Consider the following 22,554-nt stretch of genomic DNA (forward strand, 5'->3'; position numbering starts at 1 on the left):
ATAAATACCAATCTTCATCAACACCATTCTCTCCCACAAAACACAACATCAAAACAAGAAGAAGAAAACAAAAAGCACAGAAACCCTAATAATCAATTCAAAACCTCCTCTCTTTCTCTCTCTCTCTCTCTCTCTAATGGCTCCGACTTTCGATGACAGTAATTCTCTGTTCAACTTCGTGGTCCGCGACGGTTACGGCGTGAAAGGCCTAATCGACCAAGGCGTGTCTCGAGTCCCGGACCGTTACATTCAGCCGCCAAAGGAGCGAATCGCTGACTCGACCGAACAATCCAATCCCAGCCCTCCGATCGACCTGTCGAGGCTGGACGGTCCAGATCGCGCGGCGGCGGAGGCTGAGATAGTGGCGGCCGCGGAGAGCCTGGGGTTCTTCCAGGTGGTCAACCACGGCGTTGACTCTGAGGTTCTAGAAGCTTTGAAGAGATCGGCGTTCGAGTTTTTCGAGCAAAGCGCAGAGAAAAAGGCAGCGTATAGGAAAGGAGTGAGTCCGAGCCCGAACGTGAAATACGGAACGAGCTTCGTGCCGGAGAAAGAAAAGGCCTTGGAGTGGAAGGATTACGTCAGCATGGTTTATACCTCTGATCAAGACGCTCTCGAGTTCTGGCCCCAACCATGCAAGTAAGATTCAGATTCAATTTCAGTTCAAATAGTCCATTAATCATTTCCATTGCTTCTTCTTTTTTTTTTTTTTTTTTTTTTTTTTTTTTTGTCGTATACATACTGACAGTGACACCAATATAATATAATTGGCGTCCATTGCTCCAATAATATCAATAAATTTTAGTTTTTTAATATAGAAAATAGAACATGGAAAATTATTTTTAGGAAATTTTGTACAAAATAGTCATTTGAATTTGAAATTTATTGATAAGTAAAATAATCAAGGTTTCAACTTTTCAGTAATGTAACCAAATTTATGTTTTCAAATTTTTTTTACGATTTAAAAAATTTGACGATTATTATAAGCAATTTATCACATTCAAAAAAATTAATCTTGAGGTCATAAAAATTTTTGAAATCAGATTACTACACATTTTACCTATTTCACTAAATTAAGACAAATTTTGACTATTTTGTAAATTCATAACTTTAAATTGAATATAACTACGCCACCCTTATTTTTAAGCTATTATTAATTTATATATTTTTGGGGTCATCTCCTGTTTTTTTTTATTAAATTATTTTTTTTCCAGATTTGTCCTATGTCTTCAAATCCTAGTTTTGTCGCCTTACATAAGTGCTTTTTTAGATTTAAAAAAAAAGGTTTTTTATTTCTTAAGATAAACATATTAATAAAATTAGTTTATCTTTCTTGAAAGAACAAGTGGTCTATCATTCTATTTCCTATTAAATTTTATTGACTCTGAATTTCGATGTTCTATCATTTTCTTTTTCTGTTCCTTTAAAAAAAAATCCATGGTCAAATTCATGTTTTAAATCCAAAGAATGTTATAGTTTAGTAGTGTAGTATGTGTGTGTGTGCGCGTGTGAATATAAGCCATCTCTCTCTCTCTCTCTTATGACTTTTTCTTAGAAACTGATTGACTTTTATTCCTAGACGAGGTACACATCTCGGACTTTTTTTATACGCGACGTACTTTTTTTTATACGGTCATATTTTCCTTGAATTTAGGGTTGACTTTTTAACAATCTCTAATGAAGATATTATGAACTAGCATAACATACGAAGACAATCCAAATTGCGTTATTTAGATGCTATTAATAGTAAATACCCATTTCAGTCATTGACCATATATATATATGGGACTAGCATAACATACGGTGTGTCGGTCACATAAATAAGCCAACGAGCACCGGAGAATTATATATATATATATATATATATATATATATATATATATATATATGCCTCATATCTTCGTTGACGCTTTTTCAATAAGCTATAGTTTTTAATTATTATATGGGACTTTACGTCGAGACAAGAGAGCCATAAGTTGCCCAACTTGTGGTTATGTATGGCGGTTCAACATATTCATGCACAGTACTAAATATTTAGTCACGCACGACCAGGGACGGAATTCAAGTTGGGTGGAATTTAAGTTAGGGGCTGATGTGCAAAAAAAAAAAGTTGAAGGAAGTTGATTTGTAAATTTTTAAATTTTTTTTTTTTAAAATGGACAAAAAGTGCAATTTGTTTTTTTAGGGGGGGTATAACCCTCGCCGACTAATATTAAATGCTTGGTTACGTTTGAAAAGTATTTGTCCCATAATTAATGGGGTGAAACCATACACGTTATACGGATGCATGTAAGCTAGAAATAGAGAGTGCATGCTCGATGGTCCCTTTGATGGTAATTTATTTGGCTTATATTATTAAATGATTCCACTGTATTATATATGTACACTGTACGTAACTTAAATAGAAAGTGCATGCATGAATTATAAAATGGTCCACTTGCTTCATTTAATTTTCTTCTGAACTATATGTTTCATAAATAAGTATAAGTAATATTATGAATTTATATTTCACCAGTGTTTCTGCAATAAATATATATAGCTAAACTCTAATCTAAATTATATTAATATCGAATAAAAAAACATAAATACAATAATCTCATTCATTATTATATATATTTCCAATTATCAAACTACTATTTTTTTCTAAATTATTATTTTGTAAGACTCAAATTAAATATCATTTTATTTGATTTTCAGGGACGCGGCGTTGGAGTACCTTAAGACGTCAATGGGAATGGTGAGAAAATTAATGAAGGTGTTACTTTCGAACATAAAATCAACGGTGGAAGAGTCGGACATCGATGCCCTAATCGGGATGAAAATGGTGAACATGAACTATTATCCCGAGTGCCCTAACCCGGACCTCACGGTGGGCGTGGGACGCCACTCGGATATGGGAACTCTCACGGTCTTGCTTCAAGACGGGATCGGCGGTTTGTACGTCAAACTCGAAGGATCAGAAGATGTCAATTCGGGAAATAACAACGACGGAGAATGGATTGGAATCCCTCCCATTCCCGGCGCTTTGGTCATCAACGTTGGGGACACTCTACAAGTATGATTTTTTTAAAAAAATATTAATTAACCTTATTGATTTATTGAATTAATTAACTCTTAAGGAAGGAAAAAAAAAACAATTACCAACTTGTCAACATTTGACTTTATAGGCCATCACAAAATAGCTTTTTTTTTCAAGTGAAAATAATGCATTCAATATTCACAATCGCTAGTAGCCTTAAGACTTTTAAGTAATGAATAATTATTTTAGAAAAATGGCTTATATAAAAATACACTAATTGTATATATTTTATGAATTACGTGGTATAGAATTAGTAGATGATTATATATAGGGTTATTAAGTTATATAGCCACACGGTTATAGTGAATTGAGATATAACTCACCTTTCGTTAATTTCTTGTAAATAGTCAAATTAATTAACTTATTACAGATTAATAAAAAAATGTAGTTAATAGGCTGCCACGTATGCAAGTTGATTATTTGCAAAGTATTTACTAAAGATTGGGTAATTTACAATTCCTATAGTTTAGGTGGCTTACGTAATCAATTTTTTGTTATATATATATATATATATATATATATATATATATATATAACTTTTATTTTGTATTTTTTAGATTTTGAGCAACGGAAGGTACAAGAGTGCGGAGCATAGAGTCCGTACAACAAGCGCAAAATCAAGAGTTTCGGTTCCAATTTTCACAATCCCAAAGCCGACTGAGAAGATCGGCCCTCTTCCCGAAGTCGTCGCTAAAGACGGTGTGGCTCGCTATAAAGATGTAGTTTTCGGTGATTACATGAACAACTTCTTTGGCAACATACATGATGGGAAAAAATCTCTTGATTTTGCCAAGACCCAGACTAATTAATATATATATATATACTATCTTATATGACTTTTCTAAAAAAATAAAAAAATATACGATCTTATATATATGAGCCCAATAGTCATGTAAGCTACTTTTTTTTCTTTCTCTTTGTCGTCTCTCTTTCTTCAACGTCACTATTGTTGAAATTCCAACATGTTTGGAAGGTAATAATAAAGTGGACTTATTATTAATAATAGTAATAAAAAATGTATTTCTAATACCATTTCTGGTATAAACATTATGTGTTGCGAATTGTCGTTGTCGTGACTTTTTTTTTTTTTTGGTGTCTTCTTGCCTTTGGTACTTGCAACTTGCAAAGTTGCAAACATCATTTATATATATACAAGTACACTTTTCTTGATGCAAAAAAAATAAAAATAAATATGACTAAACTTTTCTTTATCAATGATGTTGTTTCACTTAATTCTGGATCTTTTCATTTATATTTCACCATGCATAGTACGGGTACATTAATATTTTTGTACATATCTCTTTAGAACAGTGCATGCACTTATCCATTATATTTAATTTTCAAAATTTAGTACAAATAGACACACACACACACACGTCTTTATATAACAAAATCTTATGTAACTAAAACGTAACAAAAAAATCTATTAACAACAATCAATCATGGCTTCTCACCCAAGACTCCTCGCGCTAGCCCTAACCCTAATAGTCCTAATAAGCCCTATTATCAGCGGCTTCATCTCTAAGGCCACGGTGAATATCACCAACGTGCTCGAGCCGGCGATGGAGCTGAGACTCCACTGCAAGTCGAAGGACAATGACCTCGGACCTCAAGTGGTGGGCCCGGGGAAGAGCTGGTCGTTCAGATTTCGGCCTATGATCTTCGGGTCGACTCTGTTCTTTTGTAGGATGGAATGGGCCGGGATTGACGAGAGCCCGGTTTACGTGGACATATTCGACGGAGATAGGGACACGTGTAGGCTCTGTTGTTGGAACATACACGCCACCGGACCGTGCTTCCATAAGTGCGATGACAAATCGGGGCGATATACTTGTTACTTCTGGAAAAAAGCCTAATCCCCAAGATTATGCACTTTTATTTCCTTAAATTATTATTACTGTAATAATAATTGTGTAGGCATTGGTATTGTACGCATATGATAAGATTTAATGTTATGCGTACAATGCAGCAGAAAGCAGGTTGTATGTGTGTTTTCTTTTTAGTATCAAAGAATTTTATTAGAATTTTCAAAGAAAATGTAGGAGAGGTAGATGATATTAAATTTAAAGTTATATATGTATAAAAAAAAATTATTAGAAACTTCTAGTATAATTTATGATTATTATTAAATTGATTTATAATTTTATTGTAAATCAAAGGCTACTACAATTAATAAGAAAAATTAGACTAATTGGTCATCTTAAATTAGTTGATATTAGAGAGTTTGGTGAAAGGTTTTTAGGTGTTAAACAAATTGACTTTTAAGGATCAATTCGACTAACACTGAGCTCCAGACGGACGAAAACCGGAGGGTGTGTAAAATATCATATGAAAAATCTCATAAATATGATAAATTTACAAGATAATATGGAGAAGAAAAAGACACCTTACCTCTAAGATGGCCCTCTCTGTTGGTATAGATTAATTAACAGGGTCACCGTGTCCGTACGTGCTCGGGGAATTAGATATTTATAAAAGTCTAGATTTCATTTTAGGGATTATAATGTGATCTTTATCGCGCACATGTATGTGAGAGAGAGATTTGGACAAACTATGCTGAGATTGCATAAGCACGGAAGATAAGATTTTGTTTTTAGCGTCATATTCATGAGTATATATTTGAATATTTCATAGTTATTATCAAGAGAATGCTATTTGTGTATTTCAATACATTCAATGTATACATGAACAAGTTGGTCAAATGGTTGTGTTTAAAATATATGGATTTATTACACGTATTCTTGACTAATTAATGAAGAAAAAAGGTTTTTAATACACATAAATTACCTTTATCCATTTAAATGTATCATCATACAATGTACGGAATATTCTATTGTTCAGAAAATACTCGTACACATAAATTATCTTTCCATTTAAATGTATCTTCATACATTGTACGAAAATTCTATTATTAAAAAAAATACTTATAAACACTCATAACACTAAACACAAATTTATTCTTTCCTTCGTACTTAATTATGATATCTATTTATAGTTTGTTCATTAACTAATATATCACTTGCATAGATGTACACATCTCTTTAGACATAACGTGCATGCATTTATCCTTTTTTTCATTTTCAAGATTTTTAATACTAAATTTCAAAATTTGGTGCAATTGATGATATTTTCTAAACAAATTGACCATATTTGAATCTTTATTTGCTAAGTCTTTCGCAGTCACATCTCAACCATGGCACATCTCAACCAAGACTCTAGCCCTAGCCCTAACTCTTAACAAATATATATACACATATATATGCCTTTTAAACAAAGTGTCAAAGTTTTATATAACTAAAACAAAAATTATCTTTCTAGAAGGAAAAGAAACTATTCCAAGAATCAATGATCATGACATCTAACCTGAGACTCCTAGCCCTAGCCCTAACCCTAACACTATTTCAAATATCAACCCTAATAAGCCCTGTCCGTGGCTTCCATTCCAAGGTCACGGTGAACATCACGAACGTGCTCGATCCGGCGAAGGATCTGAGGTTTCAATGCAAGTCGAAGGACGACGACCTTGGGCTTAGAGTGTTGGGCCCGGGGAAGAGCTGGTCATTCCGATTTCGACCCACACTCTTCGGATTGACTCTGTTCTTCTGTAGGATGGAGTGGGCCGGGCTCGAGAGCCCGGTTTACGTTGTAGTATTCCAGGGAGACGATGACACGTGCAAGCATTGTTGTTGGAACATACACTCCACCGGACCGTGCTTCCATAAGTGTGGCGACAAATCCGGACACTATACTTGTTACTTTTGGAAAAAATCTAATCCCCAAAATGCACTTTTGTATCCTTAGTAGTAGTAGTTGTTGTTGTTGTTGTTGTTGTTGTTGTTATTATTATTATTATTATTAGATGATCAAGTTTGAAGCGCTTTTTTGTTTGAAGTACAACTAATTAGTTTGTCACTTTTTTTTTATTATGCATTACATAATTTTTTTTTATATTAAAAAAAAAGAGAGAGACAAACAGAATACGGGGTTAAATGTCAATAATTTGAGAGGGGTTAGTAGTGAAATTTAGGAGAGGTAAAATGATAATATATTTAAGAATATCTTCACATATAAAAAAAATGATTATAAAACCGATAGTAATTTATTATTATAATATTGATTTTTAATTTTATTACATAAATATGAGAATTAAATAAATAAGAAAAATTAGTCATCTTAAATTATTGATTAGAGGGTTTGGTAATAGGTTTTGAGGTATTGAACAACTATTGGGTTGTGAACCAATAATTTATATAATCTTTATTAGTTCTCCAACACATTGATCTTGAATACAAAATGAATAAAATCTTACAAGTCAATAATAATTTCCAGTTATTAAACGCGACTTGATTGAGAAAATGGTGGTGTGAATGAGAAACATGACATTAAAAAAAAAGAAAAAAGAAACATGTTGTTCTTTAGTTAGGACTTAAAAGTTGGACCAGTCACTAATTAGTAAACGACACAAAACTACATGCTGATTTTTCTTTGATTTGATCAACGGGTAGACGGTGTTATTATTATTATTATTTTTTTGTTTCAATTTGTTGTGGTATACATACCGTCTTTTTATAATTTGCTGGTTTTTCGCTTACTTTTTTTTCATTATTTTTAATTTTAGTTTATATTGATTTATATACTAGAGCCACCATGATTGATGCCAAACCACATAATAATAATAATAATAATAATAATAATAATAATAAATAATAATAATAATAATAATGGGAACAAGGCATACAACTTCTTTATAAAATTATATTCTAATTATCTAATAATAAACAAATAGCTCAAACTAAAATAATACACATAAGTCAGACAGAATTATACATGAATTTGGCTATATATTTAATATTTGAATAGTTGAATTATAATTTAAATTATGAGTAATAATTTGATTATTTCATATCGTTTGTTCTAATAAATAATAATAATAAAGTAGTTTTTAAAAATATTATTTGTATGTATCAACAGTATTTAAGCGTATATATTTTTTAAGAGAATTGAATATAAGGACTTTTAAATCATGAAAGTAAAAACTAAGGGTTCTTTTGGTTAGAGAATGTAAAATATAGAGAATAATTGTGTTATTAAGTTTTTTTTTTAAGTATTTTTATGTTAGAACGTAAATTTGGGGATGTTACTGCCTCATTTAGTCACAATTGAGGGTTTCTTTCGGTTTTTTGAGTTATAACATTATCATGGAAAGCCAACAAAATTTCTCACTTTGATATTGCTCTAAACACATGTCAACTTTAGAAAATTAAGATTTAATAAAATGGGCGAAGAAAAAAAAAACCCCCAGAAATGACAAATGTTAAAGTAGACAATGGTTACATAAGTCTTGCAAGTTAAATCAACTGATGAGAGAGTTAGTGATCATGATTGAACAATCATTGACTATTTTACTACATATTTTGCATCACTATTTAACTATGAAAGTTTGGTCAATAAAAACACGTTTGTTAGGACAAGTGCACTATTAAACGACAGTGAATAGTTGCAAGTTGTGTTGTCGTACTTCTCTCATTTGGTCAACATGGCTTTTCTTTTTCGATGGTCTTTATCTCATTGCGTTTTCACAATATTAGTAAGTCTCTGTTTTTTTTTTCTTTCCAAATATTCCCCAATGCTATATCACCGTCTTCACCTTTGACTACTACAACGGTTAATTCCCAATTGTTTTCTATGATGATGATAAAATAATTAACATTTCTTTGGTTGTTTGTTTCCCATTACAACAATTACTAGCAATCCTAGCATATTGATAACCTGCATGTAAAAACGACAGTGAAATGTCATATATACACTTGCACTTCAAAAGAGGATCTACAAAATGTAACATAATTGAATTTATATTCAGGCATATAAGACAATATCATCTTCATAAAGCTAATTTAAAATTAAGAAGTTGAAAAGCAAAAATTTATGAATTAAGATCTTGGCCGTCGACTAATATTCGAAAGGAAAAATATGGTCATACACATACCTATTTTTTCATCTTTGGTTATATGTTTTTTCGATTTGCTGACCATACAAATAACATGATCTCATCATGAGATTGAGAACAATTAAATATGGACCATCTATTTTGCATGTTAATAATGTGAACAGTGAATTCTAAATGAAATTTTGTTCACAATAATATATAAATATACATATATATTATTAATAAATGCGACATATGCAACAGTTATCCATTTTTATGCAATATATAAAAACAAATATTCAATGGACTGTACGTACGTCACTCTTACGTATATACATATATCATCAAATATGCGACATATAAAAAAAACATATATGCTTTATATATAAAGGCTTATGGACCATATATATAATATAGTTTCCAAGCTAGGGAACATCTATTTTTGAATATATATGGCGTTTACATATCGTCATCTAAAGTACTATTGTGTGTAATATATATTTACATGTATACATAAAAGATAGAATCATAGGAAATGGAGATTGCGCATAGGCTGACCCAAAATGTGAAAAAGAAATTTAAAGAGATTTTCAAGATAATGCTAATTTGTTGACTTTCAAGTTTGATCATAAGAGAATATATAGTTTATGTGCTAGATCATAACCAATTCAAGGTTTGAAAAGGACCGAAATAATATTTGAATTAAAAAGCGTTGATAAAGTTTGAATAAAACAAAGAAAAAAAAACTCCAACCTAGACCGTTTCATCTTAATACACTCTCTTTTCTTTTCTTGTAATCATAAGATCGGATAGATTTGGGAGCATTAAGCCGATAAAAGACATATTTTAATCTCTGTCTTATTATTGCTGAGATATATATATATATATATATATATATATATATATATATATATATATATCATTAATTTTAGACTCTTGTATACTTTAATTTGTACAATAATCACAAATAAGATATTTATCTATCTAAAAGAATAACAAACCTGAGGTGCTAGCTAGTACTTTTATATATACTTATATAATGATTCAATTTTAGATAAAATATTTAAATTAATAAGGCCAGGTACCACTGATTGTGTGACCATACCACTTACGACTTCATATATTTTAATGTCGATTACACAAGAAATTAATGATATAGGGAAAGCGAATAAAAAATTAATAATGTTAAGTAATACAATAAACATGTCATTAATGAAGGTTCCAAGAAGTAGTAGCGGTAAAACTATTAAGATCAATATTAGCAGTCACTTTTACACTGACGAGATATTTGAATGGTAAACAAGAAAATAATGGTTTTAGAAAGAAAAAAAAACATTTGCATGTTATAATTACCATAATTATTTAATAATTTAATTATGTAAATAAGATCGAAAAAAATATCATACATGGGGTTTACTTAAAATAATTATAATTGTTAGCAAAGAAAAGGCCAGAAAAACAAAACCCATGATCGAATCTGGTTGTGTATCTCCAAAGTAGGCCAAAAATCACCATGAAGCATGCTTTTTTGGAAGGTACACAATATAGCCTAAAAAAATTACACAAAAAAGTGAAAATAGAACGTTGAATATTTCTTCCTAAGTCATTGCATATTGAGAACATTTACATCTCCAATTGGGTAGTTGCATAACCACGCTTCACTAGAAAACAATTGTCAACAAAACAACCCCAAGTAATAAAAACATCATGATATATAACGCGCAAAATATTATAATATATATATATTCTGACCACCATATCCTATAAATACCCAATATTTCTAAACCAATTTCATTCACAACAAAACACAGCTTGTATTTCAAAATATTTCTGCTTCATAATCTCTCTCTTTCTTGCCCTAAAAAAACGTTATTAACGTACCCATTTCATATTTTCCATTTCATCTAAAAACCGTAAACCATAAACCCTAACTATAATGGCTCCTTCGTACGACGAATCAACCTCTCTATTCAACTTCGTAGTTCGCGATGGGTTCGGAGTCAAAGGCCTCGTTGACCTTGGAGTCTCTCGGGTTCCCGAGCGCTATATCCAACCTCCCGAGGAGCGCATTGACAAATCGGACTCGAAATCCACTCTCGTCCCTCCGATCGACCTCTCCAAATTGGACGGTCCCGATCACGCTGCAGCAGCGGCCGAGATAGTCCGTGCATCAGAGAATCTAGGGTTTTTTCAAGTGGTCAACCATGGCGTGGATGTGGAGCTTCTCGAGGAGCTCAAGAGAGCCGCGTTTAGGTTTTTCGAGCAAGATCCCGAGAAGAAATCGGCGTATAGGAAGGAAGTGAGCCCGAGCCCTAACGTGAAGTACGGGACAAGCTTCGTTCCCGAAAAAGAGAAGGCTTTGGAGTGGAAGGATTATATTAGCATGACCTACACTAGTGACCATGATGCCCTAGCTCATTGGCCTCAACCTTGCAAGTAAGCCATTAAATTTAATTTTATTCTATTATTTCTGGAAATATATTGTTGACCCTTTATTAGTCGTCTAGCCATTTGAAACTAAGAGTTTGTACAATAGTCAAAATATTACAATTATTGTTACAAAATTAGTCAAACTTTAACTAAAATAATTGACTTGTCACATTCAGATTTGAATAAGCAATGTGAAACATTACAAGTTATTTTTCCAATACTCTTTTCAAGATTATTGAACATTTTCATTATTATTAATTTTTTCAGAGAAGCGGCGCTCGAGTATTTGAAAACGTCAATGGACATGGTACGAAAAATACTTAGGGTTTTGGTGGCGAACTTGAAACCAACAATGGAAGAGTCGGAAATCGATGCCCTAACCGGGATGAAAATGGTGAACATGAACTATTACCCAAAATGCCCTAACCCCGACCTCACCGTGGGCGTGGGACGCCACTCCGATTTGGGCGCCCTCACGATCTTGCTTCAAGACGGCATTGGCGGTTTATACGTCAAAACCGAGGACGAGGAAAATAAAAAAGGAGAGTGGATGGAAATCCCTCCTATCTCCGGAGCTTTAGTCATCAACGTTGGTGACACTTTACAGGTATATATACATATTTAAACTTTTCAAGATTTAAATTTTTCTCCTTTTTTCTTCATGTTTGATACTATAAGTAACGCTAATTTGTTTTTCCTTAGATTTTGAGCAATGGGAGGTACAAAAGTGCCGAGCATAGAGTCCGCACGACGAGCACGAAATCAAGAGTGTCGGTTCCGATATTTATGATCCCGAAATCGACTCAAAAGATCGGTCCGTTGCCGGAGATTGTGGCCAAAGACGGCGTGGCTTGTTATAGAGAAGTGGTTTTCGGGGATTACGTCAACAATTTCTTCAGCAATGCACACGATGGAAAGAAGTCTCTTGATTTCGCCAAGGCTGGTTGATTATATTATAAGATCAATATTATATATGTGCACACATCTTTAATAGCCCGTCAAAATAATTGTGGCTTTTTCATTTTATATATAGTCATAATTTCATTATACTAGTTTTCTATATGATCTTCTTGGATCACTCTCGTCTAATAAATGTAATGAGATATGTAATAAATTGTTAATTATATAAAATGCTTTCGATAAGAATCCTTTCACACCATCGGAGAAACACATAATTTTTGGTATTTTAACCGAATTCGGAAAAGTTAATCCTATGTATAGAGTCATATACCAAAATAAATAATGTGCAATGGAAAAAGGGAAAACGAAAATAGGATGTGAAAGACCAACCGCAATAACAGTTACCATGTGAAAGGCCAACCGCTTTACATGTGAAATAATTTATTAAAGTAATATATATAAATAAATAAATAAAGTCAAAGGTGTGTGGAAATGTGATTATGGATTTTTTAGGTAAGTGATCATTCTATCGTCATTTATATAGTATAAGGTTTGTCATCGAAATCAAGTCCAACGTGAATGCTGGAATTTCTTTATCGTTTTATCCATTTATTAATAGTATGATTTACTTGGTAAAAAAAAAGTATGATTTACAAAATATACATGTCAAATATTTTGTTCGAGAAAAACTAAAACAAATTATTTTTTTAAAGAAAAAAAGGCTACAACGTGGTATCTATACATTTTAATGCGTGAGGTGTAGAAAAAAAACACACACACACACACACAAAATACTCCATGAAGAAATTTGGAGTTTATTTATTTATTTTTGTAGGATACAAGCAAGGTTTAAAATTCCGCTTTCGACACCGTTTTGAGCCTCTTGATTTATGGAAAATCGACATACCGAACGAAAAAAATATGGAAAAAACAAATGAAATACTGTTTTCCATGAAAAACCGACGTGCCGATTGAAAACCGAACGAAAATAATGTTGCATAATATATTGAAATTATATACATATATATTTTTCAATTTTTAAATTTGAAAATATATGATATGCAAGTTATAATATTTGTTTATGTATATGCACTAATTAAATATACCATTAATTCAATTAATTTAGTACTTTAAGTTAATATATCTTAGTAATTAAATTAATTTTTAATGTTTTGACTATTTTCTAATCAATTGATTTATTCGTTTCATTGTGAATGGCTATTTGATATAATATTTACTGATAAAATGCAATACATTTTAAAATAGTTTGGTATGCAATTAGTTGTATTATTTAATTATAAATAAATGTGTCATGTACTATATAATTAGCAAAATAGCCAACACAAACGTTGAGATTTGCTATATAGCCAAGGTTTTGTAAATATTAAGTAAATAGCCACTCGGATGACGTGCCCAATTATATTTTTTTTTCCTTTCCAAAATTTGTCCTTTTTGAGTTTTGAATTTTGAAATTATTTGAAATTTAAAATTATTTAGCCAACCCGAAATTTTGAATTTGAATTTTCAGATTTTAAGTGTGAACAGGAGTAACCGAAATTAATTTTTTCCTTATATGTAGGAACTGTTTGTACGTGGCTTTGTATTGTTATTTGTTTCCTTATATATTTGATATTATTTCTTATTTATTGTTTTTATTATTTCTTGACTATTATATTTATCTTCTTTTATATTCTTTATTTTCCAGCGCTCATATATTATTCAAACGTCTGAGATATCACTGATAGATGTCTGGATTTTCGCACAGGTTTACATACAATTACTGTTGTATTTACGTATATTTATTGTCACTGTTATGTAGCAGTTAAACTTTTTGAACGTCAATAGTTGGAAAACCATAACCCATTGTCAGGTGGTGTAAATACATAATGTAATCAAAATGATTTACAAATTGTTTTCAGTAGACGGCGTTATTGCGAGCGCCTTATTTCTGACGGCAGTTATTTTTGTTCTCACCATCGTGGCTGAGCCCTATTAACTCTGTTTGCAATAAATACGTGTTAATATTCCAATTTCATTAGATATAACAAATTCATAACTTGACATATTCAGCAGTAAATACATGAAAATATCTTCGTCACAATTTTTTAATTGACATTTTCGGCAGTAAATACACGTTTTAACAAAGAAATAATGACATCTAAAATACCTAGACATCATATTCATTTTCAACAACATCACACCTAAGTCATTGACATCTACATGTTGGACAGGTTTTCGTCGGGGAAGAGACCAAAGGTCTTTTTTTTGGAGAGCTTTTTTTTCTTAACCGAGAGATAATGGAGGTGAGCGGTTATGAAAGATTTAATCAACCTTTTTTTCGGAAATCATGATTTCCCTGGATTTTTTTTTCTTAATATTAATAAGGAAATGGCGAATGGGCGGGAAACTTATTTGGGCATTTTAGTAAACTTTGACGATTAATAAATTCATGCTGACTATTTACTTATTATTTACAAAACCTTGGCTATTTAGCAATTTCTAAGGTTTGAATTGGCTATTTTGCTAAATTACCCATATAAACTTACAACCTACCTCTCTCTTGCCGGAAAAAATGGAGGTTCGCCGGTAAAGTGGACGTTCTCCAAAAGTCTTCAAAAATTATATGAAAAAAATATATGATGTAGGTCGTCACGAGATGAACAAAATTAATGAACGATGTTTTATATAAAAAATCAAAATACTAACGAAATTCTCATTTTTCAAATCTAAATAATAAAAAAAACGAAAAAACGCGAAAGAGATTTCTTTTTCTCCCGAAAATCGCTTATATGCGACGAAAACATGAACATTTTGTTCCTTCAATACAGCGACAAACGTCGAACGTGTTCTTGCGAAATGACATACCGTTTTTTTTTCCTGATTTTCGACCGAAAAACAACGTACGCGTAATGTAACATTCGTCGGCTGCTGACCCTCCGAAAGCGGTGGCGCCGCCGATTATCGTCGACTTTCGTCGGCATTTGAAACCCTGGTCTGTAAAAACTACAATTAAGGATAGTTATTTGAAACAATTTTTTATTGTCAACACATGTGGATATTTTAAGAGTAGAGAAGCAAAGTTTTTTGTATTTAATTAATATATTTACAAAATAAATAATAAAAAAAAGTTATTAAGTTATATAGCCACACGGATATAGTGGATTGAGATATAGCCCACATTTGATTAATTTCTTGTAAATAGCCAAGTAAACTTATGGGTCCCTAAACTTATTAACAAATTAATAAAAGCCTTATTTAACACAACCAAACATATATTTTAGGTAGTTAATAGGCTGCCACGTATACAAGTTGGTTATTTACAAATTATTTACCAAAGGTTGACTAATTTATAATTCCTATAGTTTAGGTGGCTTACGTAAAATAAAAAGTAACTAATGCCATTTCAGCAAAATTTGATAAATAAATGTCGAGTTTATTTCTCTTATATTTTCCTCGTATTAGTATGCCTGTAGGTATTTTAATAGTATTGATTTGATTACAAAGTTGTAATATTGTATAAATGCTTACCAAATACCAACTAAAAAAGGAAAGGGAGGATCGCTGAAAAAAAAAGGACAATCGTGTCCGAATTTCAAACGTTCATGTCGTGTAAGCTTCAACATGACATGTCGTGTAAGCTTCAACATGACATGTCGTATTAGCTCAACCGACCGTCGTTTTGTCGGCATCGTCTTTCTTTCTTACGCAACGTTTTTATTTCATTCATCAATTTCACTCTCACACGATTACTAAAGGAGGAAGAATTTCCAGTTCCACTACTAACTGCCATTCTCTCTCTCTCTCTCTCTCTCTCTCTCCAATCCGATTCCAATCAGCCATGGACGACCAAGAAAAGCAGGAGTTTCTCAGAGAGTTCGGCGACTTCTACGACTATCCAAACGCCCCTAAAACCGTCGACCAAATCCGGGCCACCGAGTTCAAACGACTCAACGGTCAGCTTCTTCTTTCCCTTTGTTCCCTCTTTTCATCGATTGTGTATGAGACAGAGCTAGGTCAAACCTTCATTTCCTCTAATTCGCTGAATCGTTGGAAAATTGATGGTTTATTTATTCAGGTAATGTGTATTTGGATCACGCTGGAGCGACACTCTACTCTGAGTTGCAGATGGAAGCGATTTTCAAGGACCTATCCACCAATGTCTATGGAAATCCTCGTATCCACCGATTATTTAATCGTATTTGATTTTACAATTGTCACGTTTCTTGTTTTGTTAGATTTTTTTCAATAGAGGCTCTTATGTACGAATTCGATTGGATTGTGTGATTTTTCGGATCAATAATGAACGATGAATTGAACTGTTCTTGTTGTTATCGGTGTTTAATGCTTAATTTGATGCATAGACAGCCAAAGTGACCCGAGCTCAGCGACCAGTGATATCGTTAGCCAAGCCCGGCAACAAGTAAGGCTATTCTCGTCTTTTACACTTAATATGTTCGGATTATGTTCATCTTCGCTTGTGATTTTGTTTAGGTCCTTGATTATTGCAATGCCTCAGCGAAAGATTATAGATGCGTATTCACGTCCGGGGCAACTGCGGCGTTGAAGCTTGTTGGAGAAGCCTTTCCGTGGAGCCATCAAAGTTGTTTTGCATACACTATGGAGAATCACAATAGCGTTCTCGGGATTAGAGAGTATCCTTTAAACTTTTTGTCTGTGGATATAGTTGATTCATCAAATAAATATTGGATTTCTGAATGAGTATTTTTAGATATGCTCTTGGTCGAGGAGCTTCGGCTTTTGCAGTGGACATTGAAGAGTCTGTGCAAGGTCTCGATGGTAATTCGGAGTCTATGAGAATATCACGGCACGAGTTACAGAGGAGACATAATGCGGACTTTCTTCAGCAAGAGCCGAAAGGTAAAAATTCCTATAGCTGATGGGTGTGGAAAGTTATTGTGATTGATGATATCATCGATTGGGAATTTGATTTGAGTATTTTTCTTATGCAGGTGTGGCATATAATTTATTTGCCTTCCCTACAGAATGCAACTTCTCGGGTTTCAGATTCAACCTCGATCTGGTGAAAAGGGTTAAAGAAGACTCCGGAAACATCTTGGAAGAAGGCTCTTCATTTCTCAAGTATATGTCATAGATATGTGCTTTGATGTAAGTGTAACATGTTATGAAAAAAAAATTTACTCACATTTCACGCTCAATAGTGGGAAATGGATGGTCTTGATTGATGCTGCGAAAGGAAGTGCTACGGAACCACCAGATTTATCACAATACCCGGCAGATTTTGTTGTTATGTCTTTCTATAAGGTACTTCCTGGTTTTATTGCAGAATGTCGCACTTGGTTTTTATGCTCGGTATCTTTGTTTTTTTTTTTTTTCAATTAATTTTGGTATTCCTTTTTTGTGTGTTAAGCTATTTGGGTATCCCACTGGACTAGGAGCGCTCATTGTTCGAAATGGTTAGCGATTCACGCTGAGCTAATTTTTTTTTAATATATCTTGACACAGCAGTGTTGCTTTTAAATGATGGCTTTATTTATTTTTCTGGATCACAGATGCTGCAAAATTGTTGAAGAAGAATTACTTCAGTGGAGGTCAGCTTGTACACATATTGGACACATCAATTATCCTATTATTGCTGGATTTATTGAAACCTAATAACATTGCAGGTACGGTCGCTGCCTCGATTGCCGACATTGACTTTGTAAAGACACGAAACGGAGTTGAAAACCTGTTTGAGGATGGGACATTATCATTTCTAAGCATCGCAACTATTTCTCACGGGTTTAAGATTCTGAACACGCTAACGATGTCTGCTATAACTCGGTATGTGTTTTTCTTTTTCTTTTTACGAGCTTCAATACAATCAAAGGATAGATTCAATAACTTATAAACCGTGTTGGTTTTTTCCCTTCAAAAAGACATACGGCATCACTGGCTAGTTTCGTGAGAAAAGTGCTTTTGTCTTTGCGGCATGGAAATGGAGGCACTGTGTGCACACTCTATGGAATTCGAGATTCTAAGGTCGTTAAGATTAATTCTTATATATTTTCCTTATATCGGCATTTTTTCTAGTAACTCTTGTTTTGCCTTCCCTTGCTAAATCAAATCATATGTTTTAGGTACAAAGTTACAAAGTTGGCCCTATTGTCTCATTTAACTTGAAAAGGCCAGACGGGTCTTGGTATGGATATCGCGAAGTTGAAAAGCTGGCATCTTTGTCAGGAATCCAGTTACGGGTAAATTTAGGAAATTTATGACCTGAATATTTGAGTCATAATCGCGAGCTCTCGTTTTCTCTTACTCATATCTCCTTTCTTTTTAGACAGGGTGTTTTTGCAACCCTGGAGCTTGTGCAAAACATCTTGGGTTATCTCACGCTGATCTTATTTCAAACGTTGAGGTGGTTATTCCTCTTTTCATGTCCTCAATAGTTACACCCATATTTTAATAATAAATTTTATTTGCTAGGCTGGCCATGTTTGTTGGGATGATCAGGATATTATTCATGGAAAACCAACTGGAGCAGTGAGAGTATCATTTGGTTACATGTCAACATACGAAGATGCTAAGGTACACTAAATCTTTTCTAGCTCATTATAATTATTAAGTGTACTAATTATAGATTCAAATGACCATAAGAATCAATAATGTCTTTCGCTCATTCTCTATTTTTCTGGAACTACGCAGAAATTTGTGGATTTTATAGCAAAGTCTTTTGTTGCATCATCACCGGATCACGCTGCAAGTTGTTACAGTTTCAAGCAAGGTTCATTTCCTTTTCAGAAGGTTATTTTTTATATGCCGAATCATTCTCTGCTATGGATGAGTTGAACCTTATCATGTCTTAAATGAAAATTTTCCCGGATAATTATGAGGTTGTATAGTATGCTGATATCATCTTTAATAGTAGTTTGGTTTATAAATTATGAACAATTGACTTCTTAAAAAAAAACCATGAACAATTGGATAAAATTATCTTGATGGGTTGCAAATTTACTCTTTTTTTTAGGCGATGAAGTCAAACTTTCAACTGCCACAATAAACGTTAAATCGATTATTATCTACCCAATAAAATCATGTGGAGGGTTCATCACGCGAAATTGGCCGCTCATCAATACAGGTATTACTATTACTCATTCTCCTAAAAAAATTAATCATAATCAAGAATACTGTTCTCTCTTATGTTGACATTTTGTGTAGGTCTTCGCTATGACCGCGAATGGGTACTAACAAGCCTTACCGGAGAAATCCTTACCCAGAAGAAGGTATGTAGATTGTCATTTAGTTTTGACCGTTTTGGTCCGTCATTAATCTGAGTATGCACAACTTAGTATGAACCTGCATGACATGATTAAATTATGTTAGACTGTCTTTAGTTTTTTAAAGCATAGGCAGTGTCAGGTTTTTTTTTTAATTCAATATTCTTTTCAGGTCCCTGGGATGTGCTTTGTTAGCACTCTTCTCAACATAAATCTGGGAATATTATCTGTAGAATCACCAAACTGTAAAGATGGACTGCAAATTAAACTTAATCTAGAGTTGCGGAAGGAAGAAATTAATTTACATGGCCAAAGGTAATGCGAATTGCAAAGTATAATTCTTTCGAGCTCTCAACGTGTGGTGATTTAATGTGGTATGCCAAGTCTATTAAATAAAGTAAATTGAAAAGGAAAAAAAATGTCTTTGGGGATTGACCATTTCTAATTTAGTGAGGTCTTGTATATTCTATATGAGCTTTATTCGCGGAAGTAATCTATCGACCTCTGCCAGAAAAACAAGCTTTCCATGATAATTATGGGGATAGAGTTCGAAATCCACTTCTCGTTTCTTACATATCCAAGTCTTTTTGCTCATTCTGTCTTTTGTTATTAGGTACGAAGTAATGGGTTACGACGACGAAGTCAACAACTGGTTCAGCAATGCCATTGGCCAGCCATGTACTTTACTACGCTTCTCAGCTTCCAATCACAAACTTTGCCCGAAAAAGAAGAATGGAAATGCAAGCATGTGCAGAGATATGGCGGGTCCAATCAGTTTCGCAAACGAAGCTCAACTTTTATTAGTTTCCGAAGAGAGCACGTATGACCTCAACAACAGAATAAGCACAAGTACAGTATATAACCACATTCATTTTAGTCATCGTATCATGTAGATTCTAAGCTTTTTTTTTTTTTGCTTCCATGAATGACAGAAGATGACCAAAAGGGCTCTCAAAGCCCATTAATTCAAGTTAATCCAATGAGATTCAGGCCCAATATTGTCATATCTGGCGGTGAACCATATGCAGAAGACCGATGGAGAAATCTTCGTATCGGACTCGCATGTTTCACTGTAAGCTCATCTAAAATATTATACACTAAACTAGGGTTGGTACTCTGAACATAACGGTCTATTTTCTTGGTTAGTGTTTAGGTGGATGTAATCGGTGTCAGATGATCAATATCGATCATAAAGCCGGGTGTGTCCAAAAGTCAAAGGAACCTTTGGCTACTTTAGCATCATATAGAAGGCACAAGGTCGGTCACACAACACTGATCAACTTTGTTTTTAAAATTCTAATTCCTATTATTTGTATTAAGTTAGTTAATTTTTCCGAGAGCAGGGTAAAATTTTGTTTGGGATACTGCTGAAATATGAAAGCGGAAACGAAATACAAAGCGATGGTGATGTATGGCTTCGAGCGGGTGAAGAAGTTCATCCAAACTGTATTCAATAGTTCCGAAACTTCCACGGGAGTCGAGTCTTGGGACTCTATTTCGATTAATTTATAGAAACACCATATATACAAAATCCCATGAATTGTTGCAGAATCAATTTTTCAACACCATATATAAAAATAAAATAAGAGGAGATGTAAACCGTGGGAAAGAAAGGAGGAGAAAGAAAAAGACTCCAAATTTGTGATTGGTCAAAATTGTCGAATATTTATTAAAATAGGAAATAAAATAAAACAAAACAAGTAAATGAGGTGAGAATCGAATAGGTATCTCTCCTCAATTTACTCACAAGATTTTTTTTTATATAGAAAAAAGGAAAGTGCTATTAATTTACTCCTACTGAAAAAACGACTCCGAGAATATCTTCTTGTTTGCAGTTTTCTTCTTTTACAGATTCATTAAAAAAAAAGTATAATTATCTGAATAAAAATGAATGAGTTGTAGAATATTTGAAAGTTCTGTCATATTAAGAGAATTATCATATTCAAACCATGAGATTTGTGGACTTCTATTTTTTTCTTTTTTTATTATATAGGACTCAATTATACGCTAAAGTACTGTGAACAAAGTAACGGTTTTTTTTTTTTTTCTTTCTTAAAAAAAAAACATGGTCAGTATTCAGGCAGATGATCGATATCGATTAAAAAAACATGGTCAGTATTAGCATCATATAGAAAGGTTCAAGGTTCAGTCACACCGTCTAGGTCGACGCAAAAAAAACCGTAAATAGGATCGGACCGGTAATTTTTAGACTGCCGGTCCGGTTTGAAATGGTTTTTTTTATCCGGTCCGGTCCGATCTATTCATTACAAACAATCCGGTCCGGTTTAAAAAAAACGGTTAAACCGGACCAGACCGGTTTATTTATAAAAAAAATAAATAAATAAATTAATGTCCAACTAGCTAAATTAGGCATTTGTGCATGTGTTTCCCTCCCGTACATGATTATATGTTTTTTGTTTTTGTGGAAAATTAATGGGTTTTTTTTTTAATTATGTAAAACGGTTCAAAACGGTCCAAACCATCCAAAACGGCCTAGAACGGTCCGGTCTAAACGGTTCAAAACGGTCTAAACGGTTTAAATCGGACCGGACCGTCAAAACGGTCTGGTCGGGTCCGGTTTTTACAGTTTTTTAGTCCGGTCCGGTTTGAATTTTTTTGGACCGTTTTGAACGGTCCGGTCTAATTTTTTGGCCGATTTTGGACCGGACCGGACCGTGCACAGCCTTAACATTGTCACAGAGCACTAATCAACTTCGTTTTATAATTTTTAATTTTAATTATCAGTATTAAGTTAGTTAATTTATCTGAGAGCATATACAATTTTGTTTGCGATTGTTCATCCGAGTTGTATTTGACAGCTCCAGAGACTTTTCTAAACGCAAAATCTTATAGTTGGGTTTCGAATAGTTTCTAGAAACCCCCCACAGAGATCAGTCTTTGGATTGTTGCAGAATCAATGTTTAAAATTGATGGTTGAGGATCTTTCTTTGTAGCTAAGGTGTTAGCTTGTGTTTCAAGTTACG

General features: G+C 33.2%; 5 protein-coding genes across 6 annotated transcripts; all 5 read left to right on the plus strand.

Annotated features, from left to right (window-relative positions):
• Window positions 1-4,226, plus strand: LOC149383116 (scopoletin 8-hydroxylase-like). The gene is made up of 3 exons (XM_089627613.1): window positions 1-636; window positions 2,695-3,052; window positions 3,634-4,226. Exons 1-3 carry the CDS (start codon window positions 137-139, stop codon window positions 3,883-3,885), a joined length of 1,110 nt encoding a protein of 369 aa, XP_089483739.1. The 5' UTR covers window positions 1-136; the 3' UTR covers window positions 3,886-4,226.
• Window positions 4,227-4,518: 292 nt separating this feature from the next.
• LOC149383117 (S-protein homolog 3-like) lies at window positions 4,519-4,932 on the plus strand. Its single transcript, XM_089627684.1, has one exon. The coding sequence runs from the start codon at window positions 4,519-4,521 to the stop codon at window positions 4,930-4,932; it is 414 nt and encodes a 137-aa protein (XP_089483810.1).
• Window positions 4,933-6,427: 1,495 nt separating this feature from the next.
• Window positions 6,428-6,877, plus strand: LOC149383118 (S-protein homolog 4-like). Its single transcript, XM_089627685.1, has one exon. It carries the CDS (start codon window positions 6,428-6,430, stop codon window positions 6,875-6,877), a length of 450 nt encoding a protein of 149 aa, XP_089483811.1.
• Window positions 6,878-10,801: 3,924 nt separating this feature from the next.
• LOC149383119 (scopoletin 8-hydroxylase-like) lies at window positions 10,802-12,526 on the plus strand. The gene is made up of 3 exons (XM_089627614.1): window positions 10,802-11,438; window positions 11,700-12,039; window positions 12,135-12,526. The coding sequence occupies exons 1-3, from the start codon at window positions 10,939-10,941 to the stop codon at window positions 12,378-12,380; spliced, it is 1,086 nt and encodes a 361-aa protein (XP_089483740.1). The 5' UTR covers window positions 10,802-10,938; the 3' UTR covers window positions 12,381-12,526.
• A 3,549-nt stretch (window positions 12,527-16,075) lies between these two features.
• On the plus strand, window positions 16,076-21,338 carry ABA3 (molybdenum cofactor sulfurase (LOS5) (ABA3)). 2 transcript variants are annotated; one of them, XM_089628687.1, is made up of 22 exons: window positions 16,076-16,285; window positions 16,408-16,506; window positions 16,694-16,752; window positions 16,824-16,984; window positions 17,062-17,210; window positions 17,303-17,432; window positions 17,513-17,615; window positions 17,722-17,767; window positions 17,864-17,902; window positions 17,978-18,134; window positions 18,230-18,332; window positions 18,431-18,547; window positions 18,634-18,711; window positions 18,780-18,881; window positions 18,999-19,077; window positions 19,321-19,431; window positions 19,512-19,576; window positions 19,743-19,885; window positions 20,184-20,419; window positions 20,506-20,642; window positions 20,717-20,827; window positions 20,914-21,338. In XM_089628687.1, exons 1-22 carry the CDS (start codon window positions 16,171-16,173, stop codon window positions 21,025-21,027), a joined length of 2,454 nt encoding a protein of 817 aa, XP_089484813.1. In that variant the 5' UTR covers window positions 16,076-16,170; the 3' UTR covers window positions 21,028-21,338. The 2 variants fall into 2 exon arrangements, with proteins under 2 accessions (XP_089484813.1, XP_089484812.1); XM_089628686.1 differs by having other exon boundaries at window positions 20,503-20,642; window positions 20,914-21,337.
• Window positions 21,339-22,554: the final 1,216 nt, after the last annotated feature.

The sequence above is a fragment of the Urtica dioica genome, chromosome 10 (assembly GCF_054948205.1).
Source record: "Urtica dioica subsp. dioica isolate 48M chromosome 10, U.dioica_male_clone48M_v1_H2, whole genome shotgun sequence".
NCBI classification, from domain to species: domain Eukaryota; kingdom Viridiplantae; phylum Streptophyta; class Magnoliopsida; order Rosales; family Urticaceae; genus Urtica; species Urtica dioica.

Bases quoted from the DNA above. Each gene is read 5' to 3' on its own strand.
- LOC149383116 (XM_089627613.1), top strand. From the start codon at position 137: ATGGCTCCGACTTTCGATGACAGTAATTCTCTGTTCAACTTCGTGGTC. The intron at 637-2,694 runs GTAAGATTCAGA...TTTGATTTTCAG, and splicing joins TTCTGGCCCCAACCATGCAA to GGACGCGGCGTTGGAGTACC. The intron at 3,053-3,633 runs GTATGATTTTTT...TGTATTTTTTAG, and splicing joins ACGTTGGGGACACTCTACAA to ATTTTGAGCAACGGAAGGTA.
- LOC149383117 (XM_089627684.1), top strand. From the start codon at position 4,519: ATGGCTTCTCACCCAAGACTCCTCGCGCTAGCCCTAACCCTAATAGTC.
- LOC149383118 (XM_089627685.1), top strand. From the start codon at position 6,428: ATGACATCTAACCTGAGACTCCTAGCCCTAGCCCTAACCCTAACACTA.
- LOC149383119 (XM_089627614.1), top strand. From the start codon at position 10,939: ATGGCTCCTTCGTACGACGAATCAACCTCTCTATTCAACTTCGTAGTT. The intron at 11,439-11,699 runs GTAAGCCATTAA...TAATTTTTTCAG, and splicing joins CATTGGCCTCAACCTTGCAA to AGAAGCGGCGCTCGAGTATT. The intron at 12,040-12,134 runs GTATATATACAT...GTTTTTCCTTAG, and splicing joins ACGTTGGTGACACTTTACAG to ATTTTGAGCAATGGGAGGTA.
- ABA3 (XM_089628686.1), top strand. From the start codon at position 16,171: ATGGACGACCAAGAAAAGCAGGAGTTTCTCAGAGAGTTCGGCGACTTC. The intron at 18,882-18,998 runs GTACACTAAATC...GGAACTACGCAG, and splicing joins CAACATACGAAGATGCTAAG to AAATTTGTGGATTTTATAGC. The intron at 19,886-20,183 runs GTAATGCGAATT...TTTTGTTATTAG, and splicing joins ATTAATTTACATGGCCAAAG to GTACGAAGTAATGGGTTACG.